The sequence below is a fragment of the Erinaceus europaeus genome, chromosome 17 (assembly GCF_950295315.1).
Source record: "Erinaceus europaeus chromosome 17, mEriEur2.1, whole genome shotgun sequence".
Classification (NCBI taxonomy): domain Eukaryota; kingdom Metazoa; phylum Chordata; class Mammalia; order Eulipotyphla; family Erinaceidae; genus Erinaceus; species Erinaceus europaeus.
This window is the reverse complement of record NC_080178.1, coordinates 28070426-28097892: the sequence shown is the minus strand read 5'-3', so window position 1 is coordinate 28097892 and position 27467 is coordinate 28070426. Positions and strand designations below refer to the sequence as shown.

The following is a 27467-nucleotide window of genomic DNA, read 5'->3' as shown; positions in this document are numbered from 1 at the left end:
CGAAAGGTCAGTTATTTGGGACAATGGAAGCTAGAGCACATGAGAGGGTGGAAGGGTAGTCAGGAAATGACTGAGAACGGCAACAAACCAGTAACAATCTCATCTTCATCTGAAGATCAAAGGCTTATTTATATTAGTTTATGGAAAATAGGCAGTTGCACAAATACAGAATCAAAATCAAAATTTGTTTTTAAAATGTGAGTTTTGACACCTGGAGGATTTCATTCCAAACGCTCAATTACATAAGTACAAAAAAAATATATCCATGTTTCAGGAAAGCATACTTAATCTTAACATAAAACTCATGTCACTTATCACAAAGTTAGACAGTCAAGTATATAAAGAAACAGAAGCAGTATTTACAAATTCGGACTCCATGAGACATTACAATAATCATTTCTTAATAAACAATACAGCACATACTTGTATACACTACATTTCAAAAATGATACATCTGCTAACAGTATGATAAAGGTCATAGCACTGAAGATTTTAAATTAAATCCAAGGCTGGTAGGGTTGGAGACTACCAATTCAAGGTTAAAGTCATATCAATAGAAGCTTTAAATTCAAGGATATAGTGATGAAAATTTTAAATTCAAGGACACATTGTCTAAGAAAGGACGAACAACTAGCATTCAAGTTATTTAGTAAGTTCCCTGTGTGTACAAAATATATAGGAATCACTAAATGGATTAGTCTAATTACAAATTCTGTTCATTTCTAAATAACTCAAAACTGCAAGAAGTCTTTTCAGAGTCATCCAACCACATAGCTCTTCTCTATCCTTGCGTAGGCATTCCTACTACATTTTAAATCCTTATTCAGAACAAGTCCCTCCTGTTTCCATCTATTTGTAAGTATAAAATATTTTTAAACAAAGTAGTATTCCTTAGCTACAGAACTACTTTTCCATTGACTCCGAGATGAGAAAAACAAAAACAAAACAACCAAGATCCCTATTCCCATTTCTTCCTCTACCTCAAAAACACACACAAAAAAAACCAAAAACAACCCAGTTCCTAATGTTTTGTATAGAACCCAGGTTCTGGAACATTTTTTTCATGCTAGTTTTCCTGCTATATGCTAAGAAAAGTTTAGTTATTTACATTATTGAGAAGACTATTTAACAGGCTGGATTTGTTCTGGTGTTTCCATCAGCAAGGCTGGCTAAAAAAGGCGAGAGCAGCGGCGTCTGCGAATGGGAACATCAAAAACCCTCCTCCTTCTCGCCTCCTCCTCATCTTCATCAGATTCCACCATGTCTCCTGAATCAACTTCATCATCATCATCTTCCTCCTCCTCCTCTGCTTCCTCTTCCATTTCTTCGTATTCTTCAGGACTCATTTCCTTAAAAGAGAGCATTTCTGGTATGAACTTTCAAAAGTTTTTATACTTACTTAATGCAATTTTTCATTTATCTTAAATCTGAGCAATCATGCACACTAAATATGAACTTTATAGTCTAACAGCATATTCTCAGAATGCACACAATAACACCAGCCTATGGCATATATTCTATCACAGGTTTTAAGATGCTCAGTGTTGTTGCAATGTTAAATATATTTAATTAATATTCATTTAATTTTTACATAGTATTTAGTAATTTACATGAGATAAGCAAAAAGATCATCCCTAACAACTCAAGATGGAATTTCACTGGATTTATCATATTCTCTTTTCTTTCTTTCTTCTTTTTTTTCTTATTGGGTAGAGACAGAGAAACTGAGAGGAGAGGGGGAAGATAGAGAAGAAAAGAGATAAGACACTTGCAGTCTTGCTTCACCACCTGTGTATCTTTCACCTTGCAGGTGGGGATCAGGGGCTTGAACTTGGTCCTTGCACACTGTAATAATGTGTATGCTTAACCAGGTCCACCACCACCTGGCCCCTTAGCATGATTTCTTTATTCAATTTATATGTACAGAAAAAGCAAAGAATTTAAAAACAATAAGGTGACAGTATTAATGACTTCTACTGGTATCTTTTATGTACTGTCAATCAAAACTCTAACTGACTTATATTATGCTCCTACTGCAGACATATGATTTCAATTCAACCATCCACTTAACACTGTTGTGAATTTTCTCTTACACATTTGAACGATCAGTGAGAGGAGTTGCCATAGTGGGCAGGTTCTAAATAGCAATAAGGAGCTGGGTTTTAAAGTATTGGAAGTATTGGAAAGCTATAAATGTGATGTCAGCATGTCTTACCACTGAGGCTTGCAGAGTACTATTCAGCATCCATTACCCTTCTGATCTCATCTCCAACCCCTGCCAACCCCCCATTTACTGTACTCCAACTACCAAGCACTTTAGTACTCCAGGCCCTCTGCACCTGTACTCTTTTGCCTGGAACACTCTTCTCCCATAGGTCCACTTTGCTACTTTGACTTCTTCCAAGGCTCAACTCAAATGTCACTGCAGCCATCTCTGAAACACTTCTATTAGAACCCAGTAGGATTCACTCTTATCCTATATATATTGCAAGATGACTTACTGCTATTTCATATGAGTACATTCTATTTATTTGCTGTACTTTGTCTCTTCCAGCTAGAGTGTAAATTCTAAAGTCGCGATTTTAACTACAGAAATGCAGTTCACTGCATTTTCTCTGCTAGTAAGTAGATACTAAATATTTGTTGAGCAAGCAAATTAACTTATGTGGTTGGAAGGAACTGCCCTTTATTTGTTAGAGCAACTGTCAAACTTAGGGTTTATTATAACATTAACAATCACCACCGGAGAAAATATACATCAATATATTAAACATTTTCTTTTGCATTTTGTAATAATTTTGGACTTCGAGAAAACTTGGGCTTACAAGATGTTTTAGAAGTACAATTTCTCACCTCTTCAAAATGTGTTGCCACATCTCACCCCCTACCAAAGCACCAACTTCCCCTCACCAAAGGCCACTGTATGTTGGTTATTCTTGGAAGCCGCCCTGTCAATTCTCCTTGATAGTCTCAGTTCTGCAGCTCAAGTCCAAAAGCTTGTCTTCCTTTGAAGGCTTATTTCCTTGTTTTCTTTACCCTATATGAGAGAAGTATTCAGTGATTTTCTTCCTGTTTTATATGTCCTTTTAGAATTTTTTGTACTGCTGGTTCGATACTAGTGTATTCCTTGAACATTTTCTTGGGGTGGAGGGGTGTCTTAAAAGCTCTTCCTTACTTCTTCAAACTCGATTGATAATCTAGTTGGATGATTCCTGAGTGGATCTTTTTTTTTTTTTTTTTCCTATATAAGGTTCTGACTGTGATGCCAGTCCCTTATAGCTATAAGATTCCTTTAGCTTTGTTGTGCTTGACCAAGCAAGATGAATAGTTCTAGTGAAGCCACCTGAGAAAATTCGGCCAGGGTTTTAGCTCTTGCCGAGTCTGTTCAAACTTGCACAGCCTGATCTGGAAATATGCCTCAAAAGGTGCCATCAGTGTTTCCATCAGCAAGCAAAGGACATTGGATTTATTAAATTGGACTAACAGTACTTCCTATAACTGGTCATCCAAGACATCTACAGCAGCTAACTCTGTACATAAAATAGAGCACTTGTTTAAAAAAAAGCTTCTGTTGAGAAATCATTGAGTCTCATGAGATTTCCCTAGTTGCTTTTATAGTCTTCTTTGATCTTCGTCATTTTAATTACTATGTGTCCTGGTGGCTTATGTTTGAATTTATTTATTTTTCAACTCCTAGTGCTTCCTATGTCTACTTCATCAAGTTTTGGGGGAGTGTTGGGGGGAAATTCACAGTTAATATTTCTTCAGATTATAATTCTGTTCCTCTCCCTCTCACACTTGTATGTCTAATTTGTTCCTCTTGATGTTGCCACATAATTCCCCTATACTACTTTCCCTTTTTTTTTGGATGGTTTCCTCTATCCTATTCCCTAGTTTACCACACAACCTTTGGTTTCTGCTTCTATCTTTATGTGTTCCCCTACACTGTATTACTATTTTTAGTTCAGTTACTATAGTCATTTCTCTGATTTTTGTTAACTTCTTTTGTACTCTCATTTGTTGAGATTTTTTTCTTCCGTTACTTTTTTGTCAGCATTCTCAGGACTGTAGCTTTAAAGCCTTCTTTTAAAAGTTTATGTAGCAACGTCAAATTAGAAGTCTTCTTCAAGCCGCAGTCTGGGTTCATCAGTGCAGGTGATACCCTGTTTTCTAATTTCGTTTGATGCTCCAGGAGAACAAGAGCCAGGTGTTGGTATTTAAGCAGGCCAGGGCAGTGACTGAGGTCATAAGTGCCTCGTTGAGGCTATTGGCTGGAGTTGAACTAGAAGATTCCAAGCAGTGACCAGAAGTTTGAGGTTGCCGGTGCTCCGCAGGTGATAGAACAGATTCTAGCAGTTTATACAGAGCAAATGGAGTGCTTCTCCCCAGATTCACCCCCAGGGTCTGTTACCATGGAGAATTTCAATGATTGTAACCAGGGTTACTTATTTTACTAAGAAGGTTCAGAACCAGAACATTTGGTATATATAGTGTTATGGACCAAACTTGGGACCTTGTGTATGCAAGTTCTGTATTCTACTCACTCAAAAAAACCAACTCAGCTGCGTAATGTAATTTTCTTTACTATCTTTTGATTTTTATTATTTTAGTTCTTATTTTTTTATATTTCCCTTTTGTTTTTTATTATTGTTGTAGCTATTAATGTCGTCGTTGTTAAGATAGGACAGAGAGAAATGGAGAGAGGAGGGGAAGACAGAGACGGGGAGAGAAAGATAGACACCTGCAGACCTGTGACTCCCCTAAAGGTGAGGAGCCGGGGCTCGAACCCTGATCCTTTCGCTGGTCCTTGCGCTTTGCGCCACATGTGCTTAACCCACTGCGCTACCGCCCAACTCACTTTAGTTCTTATTTTTTTTATATAAGAGTTGATGCTAGGGCTTGGTGCTGGCACTATGAACTCACTGTTCCTGGTGACCATTTTTTTCGTATTTGATAGAACAGAAAGAATTTGAGACAGCAGGAGATAAGGATGGAGAGAAAGAAACCAGCAGAGCTGCTTCACTGCTCATGAAGCATCCTTCTGCAGGTGGGGAATGAGGGCTTGAACCTGGGTCCTAGTGCTTGGTAAAGTGTGCGTTCAGCTGAGTGCGCCACTACCTGGACCCCTTATTTTTTATTTCTATGAGAGAACGAGAATAATAGCATCATTATGGCACATTTGGCCTGGGGATTGAACCAAGGACTTCATGCTTAAGAGTCCATTGTGTTAGCCACAGCACCACCTCCTGGGTCATGGTCTAATATATATAATTTTTTTTATATTTATTTCCTTTTGTTGCCCTTGTTTTTTTATTGTTGTAGTTATTGTTGTTGATGTCGTTGTTGGATAGGACAGAGAGAAATGGAGAGAGGAGGGGAAGACAGGGGGAGAGAAAGACAGACACCTGCAGACCTGCTTCACAGCCTGTGAAGCAACTCCCCTGCAGGTGGGGAACCGGGGGCTCCAACTGGGATCCTCACGCTGGTCCTTGGGCTTTGCGCCATGTGCGCTTAACCCGCTGCGCTACTGCCCGACTCCCAGTCTAATATTTTTTTAATCAACAGATCATATTGGTTTTATTGGGGGGGGGATAAAACATACACTGAAGGGAGCGTGTAGGCAGACTCTACAGTGAATCATTTGATACAATCTTTATTCTATATTTTCAAAGAGGATAAAGGAGGGAGAGAGACAACAGAATCATTGTACTATTTATGAAATGTCCTTAATGCAGTGCCTAGTGCTCCCATGTGGTGTCAAGAATGGAACATAGGGGGGCTGGGCAGTAGTGCAGCGGATTAAGCGCATGTGGCGGCAAAGCTCAAGGACCAGAATAAGAATCCCGGTTCGAGCTGCTGGCTCCCCACCTGCAGAGGGGTCGCTTCGCAAGCATGAAGCAGGTCTGCATGTATCTTTCTCTTCTCTCTGTCTTCCCCTCTTCTCTCGATTTCCCTCTGTCCTATCCAACAACAAGGGCAACAAAAGGGGGAAAATGGCCTCCAGGAGCAGTGGATTCATAGTGTAGGCACCCCTGGAGACAAAAAAGAAAAAAAAAAAAGGAATGGAACATAGGGTTTTTTTGTACAGTAAGGTAAGCACCTAACCCAGAAAGCTATCTCCCAGACCCCCTGAAAACTAATTTTTTAAATTAATTTTTCTTTATGATAGAGAATAGACAGAGGGAGACAATTGCAGCATTGCTACACCAGTTGTGAAAGTACCCCTGCAGATGGGAATCATGGACTTGAATCTGGTAAACTGTGTACTTTATGAGTGACCATTATTATTGTTGTTGTTACTATTTTTTAAACTTTTTTTCTCAAATGTGATACCAGGTTATGAACTCAGGACTTTTATGTTTGGGAAATTTTGCTAAGTGGCCTCTCTGGTCTCCCCCACACACTTTTTTTTTTTTTTGAGAGAGGAAGAAAGAAGTGGCGAGACAAAGAAAAAGAGAGAGATACCACAGCATGACTCCAGCACCCATGGAGCTTCCCCAGACCCGTCCATGGCAGTCCTGTGTGGGAAAGGGGCTCAAAACCAAGGCTTTAGGTATGGCAAGGTGCACACCCTTATTAGATGATTTGTCTCCCAACCTTCAACACTAACCATCATACAGAACAGAAACAACACAAAAACAATCCAATTCAAATACCATCCACACTGCCTTTTTCATGCTTATTGGGAATAAGTCTCATATTCTTATTTCTTTTTATTTTTCATAAACACTTTTCACAAGACAGGTCAAGATTTTTATATGCTTACTTGTGATTGGGAGGAAAATAAAACTCTAAGTAAGAACATAGTTAAGACAAAGTTGACTATGTAATGAGTTTATTATTGAAATATAAAAATTATAGATTTAAAATTTTAACAAAGGAATAAGCTTCTTATCAGTTTTAATTTCCAACATGATACATATCAGTATAACTGGCATAAGCAAGGGTTCTTTGGAGTCTTCTATAGTTATTTTTTGTTCTCTCCGGGGCTTCACCATTCTGGGCCAACTTTTTCAGATAGAAAAAGAAAGGCAGAGACAGAAAGATAGGAGGGAAAGACACCAGAGCACTGAAACTTCCCCCAGTGCAGTGGGAGCTGGGCTCAAACCTGGGTCGTGTGCATGACAAAGCAAGCACTCTATCCAAGGTGAGCTTTCTTGTCAGCCCTCTATTATAACTTTTAAGAGCATAAGGGAATTACGAGACTGAAGAAGGTAAGAACCACAATTTTAGATAAAGACTGCCTTATACACACCCTTAACTAACATTGAAGACAGGCCTCACCAGGCTCAAGATAATTCAACAATTGCTTTACTAAGCAAACCTGGGAAACTCTTTAGAGTGTAGGTCAAGAATATTAGCAATTTTAGGAAAAGGAATATTATAAGACATTTCATAACACCAAAATAGGCACCTCATTAAAAACAATTACATTAATAATAATCCTATGCATATTTGTATATAACTATAGAACTTCAAAATACATGAAGTAAATGTAACAAAGATGAGAAATACATTAAACCATAATTGTAGTTCAAGATTTCAGTAATTCTTTACAAAAACAAAGGAATATTATAGGATAATAAAGTTAAGTTGTAAAACATTTGAATGTATTGAAATGTGTACTGAGTTCTCTAACCATAACAAAATTTGAAATTAATAGCTGAAAGAACTGAAAACGTTCTAAATGTCTGGAAATTGATACATTTGAGAAGTCATAGATTAAAATTTATGTACAACTTATGAGAAAATTTTGAGTTAAATATTAATGAAAATATAGTACATCAAATTGTAGTCAAAACAATGCTTAAAAAGCTCTAAAATCAATGTATAATTCTATGTTAAGAAGGTAGAAAAAAGTAAATTAAACTCAAGGAAAGTACAGGAAAAATAAAACTAACCTCAGAAGTTAGTTAAGTAGAAAAACAAAAGAGCTATAGAGAAAAATCAGTGAAACCAAAAGCTGTTCTGTTATAAATGACCAGTGAAAGCTAAACTGATCATATAAATCACCAATGAACAAATGAGGACATAGGGCTATAAATCTTATAGCCATTTAAAGGCTATCGAAAATAGTGTGAATGACTTTATATTAATAAATTCAACACTTTGGCAAAATGAAAAATTCCTTGAAAAGACACAGTCAGCCAAAGTGGAGAAATAGCAAATATGAGTATTAAAGAAATTAAATTGGTGTCATAAAACTTTCCCACAGAGAGACCTGCAACCCTACATGGTTTCACTGATGAATTGCCTCAGACACTTAAGGGTAACATGATACCAATCTCCTGTAGAAACTGGGCAAGTGAAAAATAGAAGTCGATTACAGGAAGTAGCAAATTCACAGTACTGGAAATATACTACTGGAAGAGTACCCATTTATTGGGGAAACTGATGATCCTTCCTAGCCGACTGAATCCACATGGATCCCAGTCACTTTCAAAGCCAGCAGCAAGCAGACATCAGGCTCAACCTGACGCTGTTGACTGGCTACGGAAGAAGGGCAAACGCTAGAAGAAGAAGACTGGAAGTGTTACTCCACTGAGAGGGAAGCTCAACTTCACCCCAAACCCAGCCTGTGGTTCTTTTCACTCAATGTGCCACAAGTAGAGTAGCCTGAAATCTCATCAATATCCTTCTCATTCCAAAAGAGTTAGGAATATGCCAGTTTCAGACTTCTTTTAGATTTACCAGTCAAGGTTACTTCAGAGGAAACACTTTCTGAATGTTCAGTGTCTATGACTCAGTTATATTTTAGGTAAACAATTCCAATTTTACTTCTAAATTAACTTCATGATTTTCATTAATCATTTTATATCCCCCTAAGACTAGAGTTACTGGGCTGGGAAGATAGCATAAAGGTTAAGCAAAAAAACTTTTCATGCCTGAGGCACTAAAGGTTCCAGGTTTAATCTCCAGCACCACCATAAGCCAGAGCAGAGCAGTGATCTGGTAAAAATAGAACAAAACAAAGCACAAACACCAAACAACTAGGGTTACTGATATACCCATTATAAGATAACTTCAAAAAACAAGATTTTAAAAATATATCTAATTGGAGGTCAATAACTCACTAGATAGGGCACATGCTTTAAAGCCCAGGATTGGTCCCTGGCACCACATGGGAGTATCAGGGCACCAGCGTGAAGTTCTGCTACTGTGGTATTTCTCCCCTTCTTTCTATCTGAATGAAAAAGCCAGCCCAGGAGCACAAAAACTGCATTTATGTAAGGGCCCTGACTCTGCAAAAACAAGCAAACAAAAAATATATAATTAAATAAAAAAATACACAATTACTTCAGGAGCCATCCTAGACAGACTACTACTTTTTAAAAAAATTATCTTTATTTATTTATTGGATAGAGACAGGTAGAAATTTAGAGGGAATGGAGTGACAGAGAGAGAGAGAGAGACCTGCAGTCCTGCTTCACCACTTGTGAAGCTTTCCCCCTACCAGTGGGGACCAGGGCCTAGACAGACTTCTAAAAGTATATCTGCTCATTAAATTCTCTTTGAAATGATCTTTCTTGATAGGATATTTTTATTATTCTTATAAAATTGGGAGTTCTAGGCAAAATCATTGTAATAAGCCATTTTTCTAATCATAGTGAAGCAAAATAAAGTTGATTCTTACTGGTTTAGTGAATTCCTCATTAGGTCACAGAAGAGTATATGGTAAAGAAGTTGAATCTTTGAAACCAGTAGCTATTCTATATCATATTATAATGATGGATGAATTTCATTATTATATATTTATCCAAATCATAGAATTCTACAACACCAACAGACAACACTCAAGTAGACTTGAGCTTCTGGGCTATAGTAACATGTTAATGTAATAAAGACCCCATTCTGATGGGAGATATTTTGACAATGGGGGAGTCTACCCATGGGTGGGGGCAGAAGGGATATGAAAAATCTCTACCTTCCATTCAAATTTGCTTTGAATCTAAAAACTGTTCCAAAAAAAAAAAAAAAAAGTCTATGAAAAACATACAACAGATAACCTGCCTGAAGGAAATGGAGCTTAGTTTACTCACTACTATCCATCGCCCCCAACACATTCATATTCTCCCTCCCCTCATTTTCCTTAGAATCTGGAGGGTTTTCTGGAACACCATTTATGAACTATTTATTTGACTAACTGATAAAGACCTGCTTTGGAGTCACGTAAATCAGCACCAGAGGAAAGTTTAACTTACCAATCGAGCTATAGACACCCTGAAAGTTGGGCATGCCATATGGAATCGGGGAATGGCAACATTAAAAATTTTATCTTTAAAGTAAAGGAAGTGGAAGGTATAATATCCTTCCATATATCCTGATGTTGTAGAGAATGTGGTGCAACTTGTGTATTCATACACCCGACCTGGACTGATGATTGGGAATTCACCTGCAGAGAAAACAGTAACAACAAAAGCATACAATTCAGCTTTTCATTACAGTAAATATGGTATGTCTTCTATGAGATTATATAAACCATGTTAAAGTAAACATACAATTAGAGAAAAAAAAATCTGAGGGGAAATATACTAAAATGTTAATATGAGATTATGAGTATTTTATATATTTTTTCAATCTACCTCATTCTATTAGCGTGTTTATTGGGAAACAGGAACATCTAGGAAAAGTAAACCAAAGCAAAGCAAAAAAGAAGTATCTTCATTCTCAAAATGCCTTGATGTAAGGCACCATCTTAAAAACAAATAATAACAAAGTAAAAGTCTCTGGGTGGCGGATGAGGGTAGATGTTCAGCTTCACTGGGTGGGGGTAACAGGGACACAGACCTTTGGTGGCGGGAATGGTGTTACTATACACTCCTATTATAATAGTCTCAAAAATCACTACTTAAAGTGAGAGGGGAAAACTGGATTGAGTGTCTCAAACTATTTGATGCATAGATCATAACTCTTGAGTATATGTTCCTTCAGTCTAAGCACTTAAGACTTCAAACTGGTAATCAGATTGAACTTTAACTGTGGGCTCAAATTGTTACTACATTTCTAATAGTGACTTGTTCTTTGAAATATTAAATCTCCTAAAAGCTTAGACCAGGGAGAACAGAAGCAACTGGTGTTATTACTTTATAAGATACAGCTATATGTAAGTAGCATAAAAGGACATAAGTTATGGTAAGGTCTTGTATAATACAGCAAATCCTAACAATGGGATTTTCAAAGTTAACCCAATTGCCAAAAATTTGGTTATAGCAATAACTATCTATTGCCTTCTTAAACCCTAAGGCAGCAGGAACCTTTCCCTTTCTCTATAAAGTCCATATTTCTCCCAGTCCTAGAACCTCTAGGGTGAGGCTCACTTTCCTGCATGCTTCTCTCAATTCATACCAACTGATACTGCATCTGCTGACCCCAACCTAATCAATGCAACCAGTACCACCTCAGCATGTTTCACTTTAGACTGTGTCCAGAGACTTCAGGCATGGAATGTCAACCCTTAAGCTTCATTACTCTAGTGAGACCTTTCCTAGCTCATATGACTCCTTAATTCCATTCTGGGTGATGCACTTCTTAACAAAACCTCAAAACATAGATATAGAACAGGACCCATGAGATAGGGCATATGTACACACGTACCCATAAGTTAGGGGGAAATATGCACCATAAAGCAAAAGTGCACAGTAGTTTGCAGTGAGTCAATAAATGCAGCAAGCAGAAAGACCTAAAAAAGACACCTTAAAGTACCTAATAAAACAGTTCCTACTTAGACCTAGATACCCTCCCTCACCTGCCTCCTCTTACTCCCTCAATCACTCCAAAGCTAACCTTGTCAGATAAAGTAAGGACTACAAAAGCTGAATAAAGGCAAGAGGCTGGCAGACTTTAATGATGACTCTTTAGTCACTACCAGGCCACCCCATCACTTAGGGCCCTGGTCAGGGAGTCCTGGGATTCCCACACAGACATGATGGGCCTAGCCCTCTAACAGATCCCTCTCTATATAGTCATTGGTCATTTTCTTTCTCTTTCTTTCTTTCTGCCTCCAGGGCTATTGCCGGGGCTCGGTGCCTGAACCACAAATCCACTGCTCCTGGAGGCCATTTTACCATTGTTGTGGTCACTATTATCATTATTATTGATGTTGTCGTTGTTGGACAGGACAGAGAGAAATGGAGGGATGCATTGGATCGACCTTCTCGTGGTGCATCCCGTGAGTACCCATTCACTGGGGAAACTGACGATCCTTCCTAGCTGACTGAATCCACATGGATCCCAGTCACTTTCAAAGCCAGCAACAAGCAGCTCCTGACACCTTTCAACCTGACACTGTTGACTGGCTACAGAAGAAGGACAAACGCTAGAAGAAGAAGAAGAGAAATGGAGAAAGGAGGGGAAGACAGAGAGGAGGAGAGATAGACACCTGCTGACCAGCTTCACTACTTGTGAAGCGACTCCCCTACAGGGGGCTCGAACTGGGATCCTTCCGCCAGGCCTTCAGAGCCTCAGGCATGAGAGTCTATTTGCATTACCATTATGCTATCTACCCCCACCCAGAAACATTATAGTCTTATCTAACTATAATATGCGTTTTCAAAGATATCTGTCATATCTGTAATCTCCAAAATGTCTTGAAAGTAACTGGCGTCCAGACTTTGGAATACATACCGACTACTCCAGGCCCCTGTACTTCTTCTACATCACCTTTAGCATTTGTTATTCTCCAATAGCGACTGTCCAGCTGACAAGCTTTTTCAGGAAGTGCATCCTTTGACATTTCAATCCTGGAGAAGGAAATGGATAGTAAAGGCACAAATTCAGCCTTTTTAGGCAGCTTCTTGGGACCTGGGACCAGGGAGCCTCAGGCACGAGAGTCCGTTTATATAACCATTACGCTACTCCACTTTTTTTTTTAATTTAAGAAACTAAAAACATTTGGATTGAGATTATGAACAAAAAGATTCAAATGAAAAGTTAAACCAAAGTTTGTGTGAACAATCTATTTCTGTAGTTACTCAGAAACACTGGCCTGATGACAGACTCTCTTATGAAGAGTCGCCAATTTATACACTTCCAGTGAAGAAAGAAATATTAAAACAAAAAGTCACACAATTATGAGTCTGTTTGCTTAACCATTATGTCATCTCCCCCATGCAGTATTCACTTTTTTTTTTTTTGCCGGAGCTCCGTGCTAGCACCACGAATCCACTGCTCCTGGAGACCATCTTCTCCCCTTTTGTTGCCCTTATGTTTTATCATCGTTGTAGTTATTATTGTTGTTGTCGTTGTTGGATAGGACAGAGAGAAATGGAGAGAGAAGGAGAAGACAGAGGGGGGAGAGAAAGATAGACACCTGCAGACCTGCTTCACCGCCTGTGAAGCGACTCCTCTGCAGGTGGGGAGCCGGGGGGTCCAACAGGGATTCTTACTCCAGTCCTTGCGCTTTGCACCAAGTGAGCTTAACCTGCTGCGCTACCACCTGACTCCCCAGTATTTGCTTTTTATTTAACCAAATACAATGTTTAAATCATACCTGAGGATACTTGTAACTTAATCTAAACAAGTTAAATGAATTTACAGTGTATGGCTTCTTATTGGGAGATTTGATAGAACTTGTGTTTAGAAGGCACTATAGGGGCTGGGTGGCGGCACACCTGGTTGAGCACACATTACAATGTGCAAGGACCAACGTTTGAGCCCCTGGTCCCCACCTACAGGGAGAAAGCTTTGTGAGTGGTGAAGCAGTGTTGCAGGTGTCTGTCTCTCTCCCTCTCTGTCAACTCTTCCCTCTCAATTTCTGGCTGTTTCTATCCATTAAACAAAAATAATAAAAAGAAAATTTTAAAAAAAGAAGGCGCTATAATTCTAAGAGCTTTCATGATGATTACAACCTAGCAGTTCACCTTGTAAAGTGCTATACTTTACAACTTTATAAAAATATTTAATTTTTTTTTAATCTTTATTTACTTGCTGGATAGAGACAGTCAGAAATTGATAGGGAAGTGGATGATAGAGAAAGAGAGACAAAGAGACACCTGCAACACTGCTTCACCACTTGTAAAGCTCTCCCCCTGCAGGTGGGGGCTAGGGGCTGGAACTTGGGTCCTTGCACACTATAACATGTGCGCTCAACCAGGTGTGCCACCACCTGGCCCCTAAAAATATTTAAAATTTTAAATATTTGTTAAGAAACAACTTATATAACTTAGAGGTTAAAGTAAACTCATTACTTTACAAATTGTATTTTAGAGACAATTACTTTACAAATCTGTCTTGTAGAAACTTTTATTATCCAACCTCTTCCACACTTCAGCCAGGAATGCTTTAAAATGTTGTCATGTCAAATGGGAAGTATTAGTACATTCATAAAATATATTTCACTACTCAGTGAAAAGTAATCCCTATTAAAATTCTTACCTGATTCGGTAGGTGAAGAAATAGTGGGGTGGATGTACAGAGCTCAGTTCTGGCAAAAATGATGTGGAAACTGAAACTGTAATATCCCCAGTTGTTGCTACACACTCTGGATCATGAATATATCTAAGTAATTAAAAAAATTAAGTATTTAAAGTTAACTTTGATCCAATAAAATATTTTAAAAAGATCAACTTCAATTCTAAAAGTTTTAGAAATACAACATGCACTAGTTTATACTTTAAGATCAAATTTTTAAACCATATTTGGTATCTAAAAGGCAGTCTTAGATGAAAACTAGCAATTACAAACTATAAAACCTGGAAGCCTAAAGGCGCAAGGTGGTGGCACACCTGGTTAAGTACACATATTAAAGTGTGCAAGGACCTATTTAATTTCTCTCTGGCCAAACAAACAACCATAAAGCCTGGATTGTGTATTGATAGCATTTAATGCTCAATGATCATCAATTAATTTGGAAACTGAAAAAATAATGTATTAGCATTCAAAGCCAAGGGAACTTCTGGGAAGTCTAATACCTCAGCTATAGTCAATAAATAGGAGCTGACCATAAAATGTGTTAGCATGTTATTCTAGAAGCCACTAATGTATACAATTAGTCTATTACTTCTACCAATCAAACTACTACAAACTATTTTTTTAAAGATTTTATTTATTTATTTATTTATTAATGAGAAAGATAGGAGGAGAGAAGGAAAGAACCAGATATCTCTCTGGTGCATCTCTCTGCCAGAGGTTGAACTTAGGACCTCATACTTTAGAGTCCAAGGCTTTAACCACTATGCCATCTCCTGGCTCACCAAACTTTAAATATTACCTCTGATATCATCTATAATACCTAATACATTGTTTAGAGTGAATAGATAATGCTGCTTTGCTATCCATAATTATTCTATTAGTTGGCAAATTTTTTTAAAAAAAAGAAACTAGTTACTACAGAGCAATAATTTCTCGATCAAAAATAGTTTCTATTGTTTTTCAAAATAAACATATTGAATGTTAATATATTTGGATGCTTTGGCTTTAGAATGAGAATAAAAAATAACAAGATGATGAAAGGCTCTATTACTAACATTTTTGAGAAGCTAACTCTTTTCTTTCTTTCTTTCTTTTCTCTCTCTCTTTTTTCTTTTTCTTTTAACTTGCAATTATTTTAATCCAAAAGGTCTGAAGTAACATACCTGAATATTTGGTCTCTGATGATAGGGAAGCCTCCTGATACAACATTGTTGACGTAAGAAGTAAACCAGTCAGTAAAAGTAGCACCTATAAATTAGGAAGAGTGGTGGTGATGGGGGGGGAGGACAAATGATTATTACAAAGCATATATAGGAAACAAGTGTTAGTTTTCTCTGTTTAAGATGTGATACTCAAACTAGAAACTTTTAAAGATTTTTTTAACTTTATTTTTTCCCTTTTGTTGCCCTTGTTTATTGTCATTGTTGTTGTTATTGCTGTAGTTGTTGTTGGATAGGTCAGAGAGAAATGGAGAGAGGAGGGGAAGACAGAGAGGGAGAGAGAAAGAGAGACACCTGCAGACCTGCTTCACCGCCTGTGAAACGACTCCCCTGCAGGTGGGGAGCCCGGGGGCTCAAACCAGGATCCTTATGCAGGTCCTTGCACTTTGTGCCACCTGCGCTTAACCTGCTGCACTAAAGCCTGACTCCTTTTTTTTGTTTGTTTTTTTGTAAATTTTTTATCATCTTTATTTATTTATTGGATAGAGACAGACAGAAATTGAGAGGAGGAGGGGAGAGAGAGAGAGAGAGAGAGAGAGAGGGAGAGAGAGAGATACCTGAAGCCCTGCTTCACCACTTGTAAAGCTTTCCTCCTGTAGGTGGGGACCAGGGGCTAAACCTTGGTCCTTGAGCACTGTACCATGAGCACTCAACCAGGTATGTCACCACCCAACTCCTGGTTAATTTCTTTTTTTTTTTTTATTTTCATAGTGGGGGGTTAATGGTTTACAGTAAAATACAATAGTTAGTACGTGCATAACATTTCCCAGTTTTCCACATAATACTACAACCCCCTACTAGGTCCTACTTCACCATCGGGTTAATTTCTATTCTCAAATTCAGCCCTCTTACTACCAACTAACTGCCTTGCTAGAAAACCCTCCAATTAACTTCAAAATTATTATTATTATTTTAAAAACATTTTTTTCCTCTTTATTTATTTGTTTATTTATTGGATAGGGACAGAGAGAAATTGAGAGAGGAGGGGGGAGATAGTGAGAGAGAGAGAGACAGAGAGACACCTGCAGCCCTGCTTCACCACTTGTGAAGCTTTCCCCTGCAGGTGGGGACCAGGGGCTTGAACCTGGGTCCTTGCACACTGTAATGTGTGCACTTAACCAGGTGCGCCACTGCCTGGCCCCTCAAAATTATTTTTTATACTTATTATTTCAATAACAAACTTTATTTTGTTCTGGCACAGGAAGGTAAGATCTCTATAATTTCTATTGGGTTGTCAGAAAAGTCATGATGTAATTTTCTGTTTTTCTATGCAAAAAAAAAATGCATCATGACTTTCACAACCACCCACAGAACACACAAAACAAAAAAAGATACAGCTATGTGTAGGCAGAAACTGCAGAAAATATCTTCAGATGATCAGGGTTCATGCCTGGTTCAGTGTATCCTAACTCAGGTCTAAATTCTGGCAAAAGGGGCTGGGTCCTTGTGCATGGTAACAATAATAATTACAACAACAATAAAAACAAGAAGGGCAACAAAAGGGAAAATAAATAAATATAAAAAAATATTTATTTATTCCTTTTAGTTGTCCTTTTTTTTACTGTTGTAGTTATTGTTGTTATTGGTGTTGTCGTTGTTGGATAGGACAGAGAAATGGAGAGAGGAGGGGAAGACAGAGATGGGGAGAGAAAGACAGACACCTGCAGACCTGCTTCACCAATTATAAAGACACTCCCCTGAAGGTGGAGAGCTGGGAGCTTGAACCGGGATCCTTAGGCCAGTCCTTGCACAGAAGGAGGAGAGATACCACAGTATTGTGCTACCACTTAGGAAGCTTCCCCTATGGCCTCACATGGTTCTCCCATGTAGTTGGAGGACTTGAATCCATATCCTTGTACAAGATATAGTGTGTGCTATAACAGGTGCGCTACCTCCCAGTCCTATAGAAATGATCTCTCTCTCCCTCCCCTCTCTCTATATAAATTTATATATATATATATATATATATATATATATATATATATATATATATATAATTTTTCTTTTTAAAGTAGAACTAGTTCTGTTAGGGAGTTTAGAAAGTCCAGTTTATACTAGTCTCTGACATTTGCTACCATGAGGTTTCTAGTATGGACTATCAATAATTTACTTGAGTACTAGGGCTAGGAGAGAAAAATAAAGTTGTTTTATATACTACCTCTGGTTATATGTTAATATGATTGATAGAAATGTGTGAGAGGAACTAATATATACACTCATACCAATTCTGTACATTTTACTGTTTATAGCAAATGTCCTAAGAGCACAAATTTGTATACAGTGTGACTTTTTTTTTCCAAAACAGAAAAAAAAACATTCAAATGAAGTATAACTGCCATCCTCATGAGAGTTTATATACAGTATTTTATAAACCAGTAAACCTTAAAAATATATAGCTATAAAATTGCCAGTGGTCAAGAATCTGCAAAGCTACCAGCTCAATTTTGTTTCCCTGCCAGGAAGAAAAATTATTTTTTTTCCTCTTACCTATGATAAACATGTCAATAGCAGCTGGATTCCGAGCCATTTGGTCCTAAGTGAGAAATAGAATATTGCAACTGAGAAAAATACATTTTCTTTAATTTCTTATTGTTCATTATCTATATATGTCCTTAGGGTCAAGCACACACATTACAGTGTGCAAGGACCTAGGTTCAAGCCCCCAGTCCCCACCTGTAGGGGGAAACCTTCAGGAGTGGTAAAGCAGGGCTGTAGGTATCTCTCTTTCTCTCTCCCTCTCCCTTCCTTCTTAATTTCTGACTGTCTCTATACAATAAATAAAGATCTTTTAAAAATGCATTTAGGATTTGTGACTCATCACAACAGAAGACGACCTGGCTTTGGATTCAGAGTTAAGAGACAAACATTTTTGCTAGTCACTGGTATTAAAAATGGAAGACCCTGGTCTGGGAGGCGGTGCAATGGATAAAGCATCAGACTCTCAAGCATGAGGTCCAGAGTTCTATCCCTGGCAGCAGATGTACCAGGGTGATGCCTGGTTCTTTCTCTCTCCTTCTATTTCTCATTAATAAATAAAATCTTTTTTAAAAAATGGGAAGACCAAGTGAACCTATTTTTAAAGTTTCTACTATAATATTCAGAATTTGTAGTTTTTTTTTTGTTTGTTTGTTTTTGCCTCCTGAGTTAGGGTTAGGGGCTTGGTGCTAGCACTATGAATCCACAGCTCCTGGGGTTCGATCCCGGGTCCTTGCACTTGGTAATATGTGTGCTTAACTGGGTGCACCAACACTTGGCCTCTGTACTCAGAATTTGGAATCAAACGATATTCAAAAGCTAAATTTTTGGAGATTATAAATATTACATCTTACTACTCTAACCAAAGGTCACTATTTTTTTTTTTTTTTGCCTCCAGGGTTATTGCTGAGGCTCAGTGCCTGCACCATGAATCCACTGCTCCTGGAGGCCATTTTTTCCCCTTTTGTTGCTCTTGTTGTAGCCTTGTTGTGGTTATTATTGTTATTGTTGATGTTGTTCATTGTTGGATAGGACAGAGAGAAATGGAGAGAAGAGGGGAAGACAGAGAGGGGGAGAGAAAGACAGACACCTGCAGACCTGTTTCACTGCCTGTGAAGCGACTCCCCAGCAGGTGGGGAGCCGGGGTCCAACCGGAATCCTCCCACTGGTCCTTGTGCTTTGCGCCACGTGCGCTTAACCCGCTGTTAACCCCACAGCCCGACCCCCAAAAGTTCATTAATCTTAAACTTAAAATGCCTTAACACAAAACACAACTTTCCCTCTGTGTATACAATGGTTTGTATTATTTGTTCACTGGCAAAATGGCATTCCATGTATTTAAGAATATCAGCTTTCTAATTAGATAGGCATATCATTAAACTATATAATACTCTAGATCAGGGTTAGGCAACCTTTTTTTAAAAATTCTTTCTAAGGGTCATTTTAATATTTACATATAACATCATTCATGGGACTTACAAAATTATTAACTTAAAAATTAGCACTTAAAAAAAAAGTGGTCTGGGAGGTGGCGCAGAGGCTAAGCACTGGACTCTCAGGCATGAGGTCCTGAGTTTGATCCCCGGCAGCATATATGCCAGAGTGATGTCTGGTTCTTTCTCTCTCTCCCTCCTATCTTTCTCATAAATAAAATATTTTTTAAAAAATTAACACTTAATATTGTTATTACTACCTGTGATTGCCTTGGCAGGGTCAGATCAAATGATTTTGTAGTCTAGCTGGTTGAATGTTCCCCACCCTTGCTCTGGACCCTTCTACAACCCTAAACATTTCTAACGTACACAGCCTTTATTTGCTCATTGGAATATATCTTGAAGTTACATTTAAATGCACTGCCTACTTACTGGACACTGGTAGAAAACTTCGTTTTTGTTTCGGCCCTCCGCAGCTTCTACTGCTATATACTGGCTTAAACCAGTGTGTATGCAGAAAGTTAAAGGGAGACAGTATTTCAGTCCCTGTCTCTGCTGGAAGCCTCCAGCAGCAGTATCGACGTCTAACAAATCCTCAGAACGATAGTGATTAGACAGCGCCATACTTCCCAACAACCTGAAAATAGAAACTTACAAGTTGAATCAATTGCAGCAGTAAACAGTTGTGCTTCATCTTTTTAAAATGATCACTTCATACTGACAATTTCACAAGAACAGATTAACATGCCAATTATAAATGGGGATTAAAATACTTCAAACACTACAGTTTCTATATGTTAAACTGAAACTCTTAAATGATAGGATTCTGGTTGACACCAAAAGCCTAGATGTCTAAATTGTTAGCCTTCTTAAAAGAAAAGGTTTTATTGCTTCCAAGACTTGTAACATGGTTTGTCAGTGTTTGTTATATATGCATATCAAACTCTTATTTTTGTGAGTCCGTCGGTAGCGCAGCGGGTTAAGTGCACCTGGCGCAAGTGCAAGGACCTGTGTAAGGATCCTGGTTCAAGCCCCCAGCTCCCCACCTGCAGGGGAGTCGTTTCACAGGCGGTGAAGCAGGTCTGCAGGTGTCTATCTTTCTCTCCCCCTCTGTCTTCCCCTCCTCTCTCCATTTCTCTCTCTCCTATCCAACTACAATGACATCAATAACAACAATAATAACTACAACAATAAAACAAGGGCAACAAAAGGGAAAATAAATAAATATTAAAAAAAATTTTTAAAGACTGTTATTTTCAAGATTAAATTCTCACGTATTTTATTTTTTTAACCAGGGCATTGCTCAGCTCTGACTTATGGTGGTGGTGGTGGTGGGGGTTTGAACCTAGAACTTCAGGCATGAGAGTCACTTTGCATAACCATTACATAACCCAGACATAATTTCTAATTTACCCATTCTATTAGACAGAATAAATGTACATCCTGAAACTTGTTCTAATATTCATAATCTTGGAATGCATGGAGTCTAAATTGCACTGCAGATGTATAGTGAGAACACAGATGAGAACACTATATTAAGTCTCACTGTTTGGGCTGAGGCTAGTTTAAAAGTATTTTGGCTGGAGAAATAGCATAATGGCTATGCAAAAAGGCATTCATGCCTGAGGCAACAAAGGTCTCAGTTTCAATCCCTAAGACCACCATAAATTAGAGATGAGTAGTACTCTGGTAAAGGCAAAAAAAAAAAAAAAAAAGTTACTATGTTGAAACTAATGTTTGTCAGGTCAATTCTGGACAACTTTTAAAATAAAGTTCTCCCTTAAATAGTTCTCCTGTAATACGATGACTTTCAAAAGATGTATTTTTGAGAAATGATAGATTATGAGACATTCATTTTGGTTAAATCAAATTCAAGCTATAGATTTTTATTTTATGAACTGCAACAAGGAGAAAAGGAATTCCTGAACTTCTTTAATCTAGAGAGTAACTACAAATTCTTGTGCATTGTAACATGTCTGCTCAAAGAAATGTGTCACCACCAGGCTCATACAAATCCTATTTGCTTACTTCCTCTCTAGAAAATAATGAGCATCATTTAAAGTTATTAAAACAGGGTCAGTTCAAGCCCAAGTACCATTTGCCATGGCACAGCACCAGAGGGAAGCTCTGGTTCTGTGGTGTTTTTCCCTCTCTGTTTCTCTGTCTTAATGAAAAAGTCTGCCCAAAAGCTCTGAAATTGTGTGAGACACCCCACCCCCATGCCCAGCTCCTTAAAAAGAAACAAACAAAAATGGTATACATCTTACCCAGGAACCACTAGCTTCTGTCCATTGTGGATACGATATGAACAGCGATAATCGTCAGGAAGCTTACAACCAATCTGAGCTTCCACAGCATCTAGGTCTTCCTCTCGAGCACCTTCTGCAAATCCACACACCCAAAAACAAGTGATGAAGAGACAAGAAAAAATACAACCTACCTGTTAAACAGTGAAATAACCTAACAGCTAGTGAATTCTGTCAAAGTTACAAAATACAGAGAAATGAATTGAAACAGAGAAACATGCCATCCCAGCAGATTGGTTCTGTCCTTTGAAGCACTGAATAGATAAAATTCCTCAGTGTAACCAACACATTACAACACAAACTTTAAAGTATGTACACACCACCCAAATTCAAGTCTGGCCCTCTGTACTGTGATCTTTCCCATTTTCCCTTTAGCTCTGTCTCTCTTTATTTAAAAAAAACAGCTTGGGGTGGTGAGGCCCCCACAGCAAAACGAAACAAACAATATTAAAATAAAATTTAAAAGTGTACAGTAATGAGCCAGAGAGATAGCTCGCAGGGTAAATGCATATCTTTTTTTTTTAATTTTGACCTTTTATTTATTTATTCTCTTTTGTTGCCCTTGTTTTATTGTTGTAGTCATTATTGTTGTTATTGATGTCATCGTTGTTGGATAGGACAAAGAGAAATGGAGAAAGGAGGGGAAGACAGAGAGGGGGAGAGAAAGACAGACACCAGCAGACCCGCTTCACTGCCTGTGAAGCGACTCCACTGCAGGTGGGGAGCCGGGGGCTCTACCAGGATCCTTATGCTGGTCCTTGCGCTTTTCGCCACCTGCGCTTAACCCACTGTGCTACCGCCTGACTCCTGGTAAATGCATATCTTGTTATGTTCATGGCCCAGGTTCAAGCCCTGGGACCATATGCTAGAGAAAGCTCTGGTGTTGTGGTGTCTCTCCCTACTTGTGACTCTATCTGAATGAAAAAGTAGCCTGGGAGTAGTGAACCTGAATATGCACATGGCCTTGGCTCTGTGAAATGAGTAAGGCTGGAGAGACAGCATAATGAGTATATAAATGACTCTTATGCCTGAGATTATGAGGTCTCAGGTTTAACCCCAAATTCCACAGTAAGAGCCAAGCAGCACTCAGAGAAAAAATAAAATTTAAAAAATTTAAATAAATATAAGCGGGAAGTAGATCAAATACTATTTAAAGAGATCCACTTTTGGCAATGGTCTGTCAGGGTGTGGTTCAAACCCCTTGCTGAGAACAAAAAAACTGAACAAAAGAAAATTGCTTCCAGGCAGGGGAGAAAGCTCAGCCTGTTAAGAGCACCAAACTTGAACACTTAAAAACCCAGACCTCCAGGTTCCATCCTAGCATTACTTTATGCCCCAGCCAACAATGCTTTGGCCTCTCTCATGAAACGAATAAGTAAATCTTATAACAATACTTTCAAAAACTGCTCTCAAGACCTCTGGAGGGTGGGGGTAGATAGCACAACATTTATGCAAACAGACTCTCATGCCTGAAGCTCAGAAGTCCCAAGTTCACTCCCCCACACACATCATAAGTCAGAACTGAGCAGTGCTCTGGTGTGTAAAAAAATAAAAAGCAAGGTCCCAAGTTGAATCTCTAAATACCACCATAAGCCACAGCTGAAAAGTGCTCTGGGAAAGAAAATAAATAAATAAATAAAATAGAAGACCTCTTGAAAGACAGAAGAATTATTGGTATGGAATAAAAATGAAATTGAGAAGTTAAGCAGCAGTACCACATGGCTGAGAGAATTTTTCAAAATGATAAAACCCATGGAGAATAATTATATATAATGTATATGTATATTTGCATAATTGCTAAAAATCAAAGATGAAGAAAAATCTTAAAATTAGCCAGAGACAAAAACTGCCTTCAAAGGAACAACTATAAATTGAACAAACTCTAAACAGAAACATTAGAGGGGAGAGGTGAACAATGGCATACACAGTAAGTTTACCCATTACAGTGCACAAGGACCCAGATTCAAATCCCCAGTCCTCACCTGCAGGAGGAATACTTTGCAAACAGGGAAGCAGAGCTGTGAATGTCTCTCCTCCCTCTCTATCTCCTCCTTCAGTCTCAATTTCTCTCTGGCTCTATCCAGTAAGTAAATAAAATATTAAAAAAGAAACATCAGAAGGCAGGGGGAAAATCATTAGCAGGATTCCCTCATTAAGCAAAGTACTGAAAGGAAGGTCTAGGCTAGAATCATAGTGAGTAAACCAACAGAACAACGTTGGTGCCCTATTAGCATCAGCAGCTTGAAATAGCACGTACTCCTTTGTCATCTCAGTTTCGGTAGGTCAAAAGTCTGGATGTGGCTGAGCTGGATTCTTTGTTCAGGTTCTGAGAGGCTTTCTCTCTGATGTGGCCCTACCAAATCTTGGTGTCTACTGGAGCTGCTGTCTTATCTTTAATATCTTGTGCTTGGGGTCCTCTTCCAAGTTCACTGGTTGTTGGTAAAATTTAGGTCCATGTACCTGTCCACTACAGCATGCTAACCTGCTTAGTCAAGGTCAACAATGGAGACATCCATGCTCTGAATCTCCATGACTTATTTAAGGGCCCAGTTTCTTGTAAACATTCACCAGGTTAGGTCAGGTCTGCTCAGGATAATTTCCCTTCTGACTAATGATTAACTCAAATTCAACTAATCTGGGACCATGATTTTATCTGCAAACCCCCTCCCCCCGTGTCATATACTATGTATGACCTAATCACTGAACTAATGTCCACTGTATGAACAGTACAACTCACACTCAGAGAGAGGCTATTTATTATAGAAGGCATGTGCAATGGGGGTGGGTGGGAATATCTAGTGTTACCTCAAAAATTTACCTACCACAGTGAGATGTTTTAACCTAACAAAAGCAAAGTTCTTTGAAAAGACTACAACAACTGATTAGCCCATGTATTAAGACTGGTCAAAAGTAACAGAAGGGGCAGTCTGGCGGCAGCGCAGCGAGTTGAGTGCACGTGGCACAAAGCACAAGGACCAGTGTAAGGATCCCAGTGGGAGCCCCAGGCTCCCCACCTGTAGGGGAATCCCTTCACAAGCGGTGAAGCAGGTCTGCAGGTGTCTATCTTTCTCTCCCCCCTTTCTCTCTGTCTTCCCCTCCTTTCTCCACTTTTTCTCTGTCCTTTCCAACAACGACAACAATAACTACAACAATAAAACAGGGCAACAAAAGGGAATAAATAAATATTTTTTAAAAGTAACTGAAGGAAAACATCAAGTATTATCAGAAGTAGAGAGAAAAATCACTAGAGATTCAACAAACATCAAGAGATTATAAAAATCATTAAAAAGTCTATGGCAGTTACTAGGGGAATGGTTCCGTTGAGAGAGTATAGGACTTGAATGCCTGAGATTCATGATTAAATCCCTGGGATCCTATGTTCTAGAATGGTATTCTAGTTTCTCCTCTTTCCCTCCTTCCCTCTCCTATATCACTCACACTATCAGTCTCCCCCCCCCAATATATACATATTATATGGCATATCTATCTATATATATATATATATCTTAAAAAGAAACCTTTTATGGCAATCAATTTAAAAGTGTAGATGAAGCAGCTAATTTCCTAGAAAAAAAACAACTTAGCAAAATTGATAAAATCAAGTGAAAATTTTAATAGAGCTATGTCCAATAAGGAAATCAAATCCTTAATTAAAAATCTTCCCACAGGAAAATTCCAGGAGTGGCTTCATTGGCGTATGCTACTAATCATTTAAGCAAGAAACAAGACCAAGCTTACATAAACTCTTCCAGGGAACAGAAAAAGAGGCAACACTTCCCGACTCGCTTTACAAGGTCAGCATCATCTTGATACCCAAACCTGACAAGAACATTGCAAGAAAGGAGAATTACAGGCCAAACTCTCTCACAAAGATAGATGTAAAAAAAACCCCAAAGACCAGCATTATCAACCATCAGTATATAGCAATATAAGCAAAATAAGCTTTATTCCAAGAATGTCAAAGTTGGGTTTATCATTCAGAGAACCAATCTATGTAATTCAATGCATTAACGGAATAAAATTGAAAAATCATAAGGTAGTCACAAGACCACTGGAAAGAGATATGATAAAAATTTGATTATCCATTAAAAACAAAAACTTTCTTTCCAAACTAGGAGCAGAAGCAATTTCTTCAACCAAGAGTATCTACAAGAAAACTGTTGATACAACAAAGACCATAAGAAGAAATGTTGAAAGCATTCTCTCTGACAAAGGCAAGGATTTCCATGATCATTTCTGTTTGTTTGTTTTTTTAAATGCAGTTATGGAGAGTGGACTGAAGCATCATGCAATGTCCCAAGGCTTTACACAAAGCAGCTAGGACTCATGCACATGTGATACCACTGAAATGCTTCCCAACCCTTGACCTTACTGTTCCTCTTCCTCTCCCTTACCTTCCCTCCTTTCTCTTTCTTTCTTTCTCTTGTACAGAGCAGGGGTCTCATGTGTATTGCCTTTTTCATTCAGATAGAAATAGTCAAGAAGACAGAAAGGGAAAGACACCCCACACTGGATCCTCTCCTTCCATGTGCTATGAGGGCTCAAACCTGGCAAGACGCATGTACAACTGATGAGCTACCTTCCCAGTTTCTGACTCTTAATTTCATGCTATAGTTTTTAAGAGAAAGAAAAAAGGAAAGACAGCAGAGCATGATTCTAGCATCCAGAGTTCCTTTGGTACAGTTTTTGTTTTTGTTTTTGCCACCAGAGTTATTGCTAGGACTTGGCTCCTGGTGACCTCTTTTGCTCCCTCTGCTCCTTTTTTATTTGACGGAACAGAAACAAATTGGGAGGGCGAGACACCTGCAGCACTGCTTCACCATTCCTGAAGTTTCCTCCTTGCATGTGGAAACTGAGGGCTTGAGCCCACATCTTTGAACATGGAAATGTGCTTAACTGGATACACCACTGCCCACTTCTCCACTGTATAGAGAGAGAAGAGAGAGAGAGAGAGAGAGAGGGAGAAAGTCACTACAGCACCAGAGTTTCCTTCAATGTGTTGAAGGCTGAAGGTTGGACTTGAACCTGGGTCATACACATAGCAAAGCAGTACACTATCCAAGTGAGCTATTTCACTGGACCTGCTCAGGGTAACCCCTGCATAAGCAGTGCCAAGCATTAAATCCCAGGTCTTGTACTTAGTAAGGCATACTTTTTACCTGCTGAGCCATCTTCTGGCAAACACTATGGTAATTTCTATCAGCATTGTACAGAAGACTCTATTAGTGTAATCCAGCAAGAAAGACAAATATATGCCATAAAGACTGAAAAACAACTGAGGGGCTGGGTGGTGCTATACTCAGGTGCACGTATTATCAAGTGCAAGGACCTAGGTCTGAGCCCCCTGCTCCCCACCTGCAGCGCGGGGACACTTCATGAGTGGTGAAGCAGGTCTGCAGGTATCTGTCTTTCTCTTTCCCTCTCCATCTCCCTCTCTCCTCTGTCTTATGTAATAAAAATGGGGGAGAGGGGAAAAAATGGCCACTGAGAGCAGGGGATTCATAATGCTGGCACTGAGCCCCAGTGATGAACCTGGTGGCTGGCAAAACAAAAACAAAGCCTAACACTCCTCATTCTATATCCTCAGGGAAATGCAAATTAAAACCACTTCTATACCCCTCTAG

General features: G+C 38.7%; 1 protein-coding gene and 1 long non-coding RNA gene across 3 annotated transcripts in view; one reads left to right on the top strand and one right to left on the bottom strand.

Annotated features, from left to right (window-relative positions):
* Nucleotides 1–89: 89 nt before the first annotated feature.
* Nucleotides 90–27467, bottom strand: part of FBXO3 (F-box protein 3) — a 46413-nt gene continuing 19035 nt past the window's right edge. Inside the window, exons 4-12 of one of the 2 annotated variants that reach the window (XM_060176626.1) lie at nucleotides 21805–21919; nucleotides 19970–20174; nucleotides 18117–18162; nucleotides 15573–15657; nucleotides 14374–14496; nucleotides 12625–12740; nucleotides 10203–10393; nucleotides 9075–9242; nucleotides 90–1349 (exon numbers count right to left, since the gene is read on the bottom strand). In XM_060176626.1, the coding sequence (XP_060032609.1) occupies nucleotides 1170–1349; nucleotides 9075–9242; nucleotides 10203–10393; nucleotides 12625–12740; nucleotides 14374–14496; nucleotides 15573–15657; nucleotides 18117–18162; nucleotides 19970–20174; nucleotides 21805–21919 (1229 nt within the window). In that variant the 3' untranslated portion in view covers nucleotides 90–1169. The remainder of the gene's footprint in view (nucleotides 1350–9074; nucleotides 9243–10202; nucleotides 10394–12624; nucleotides 12741–14373; nucleotides 14497–15572; nucleotides 15658–18116; nucleotides 18163–19969; nucleotides 20175–21804; nucleotides 21920–27467) is intronic. The other variant, XM_060176627.1, reaches the window with a different exon arrangement.
* LOC132533867 (uncharacterized) lies at nucleotides 1239–26092 on the top strand. Its single transcript, XR_009545616.1, has 3 exons — nucleotides 1239–1369; nucleotides 25512–25637; nucleotides 25959–26092. It is a non-coding gene; the product is annotated as an uncharacterized LOC132533867 (long non-coding RNA).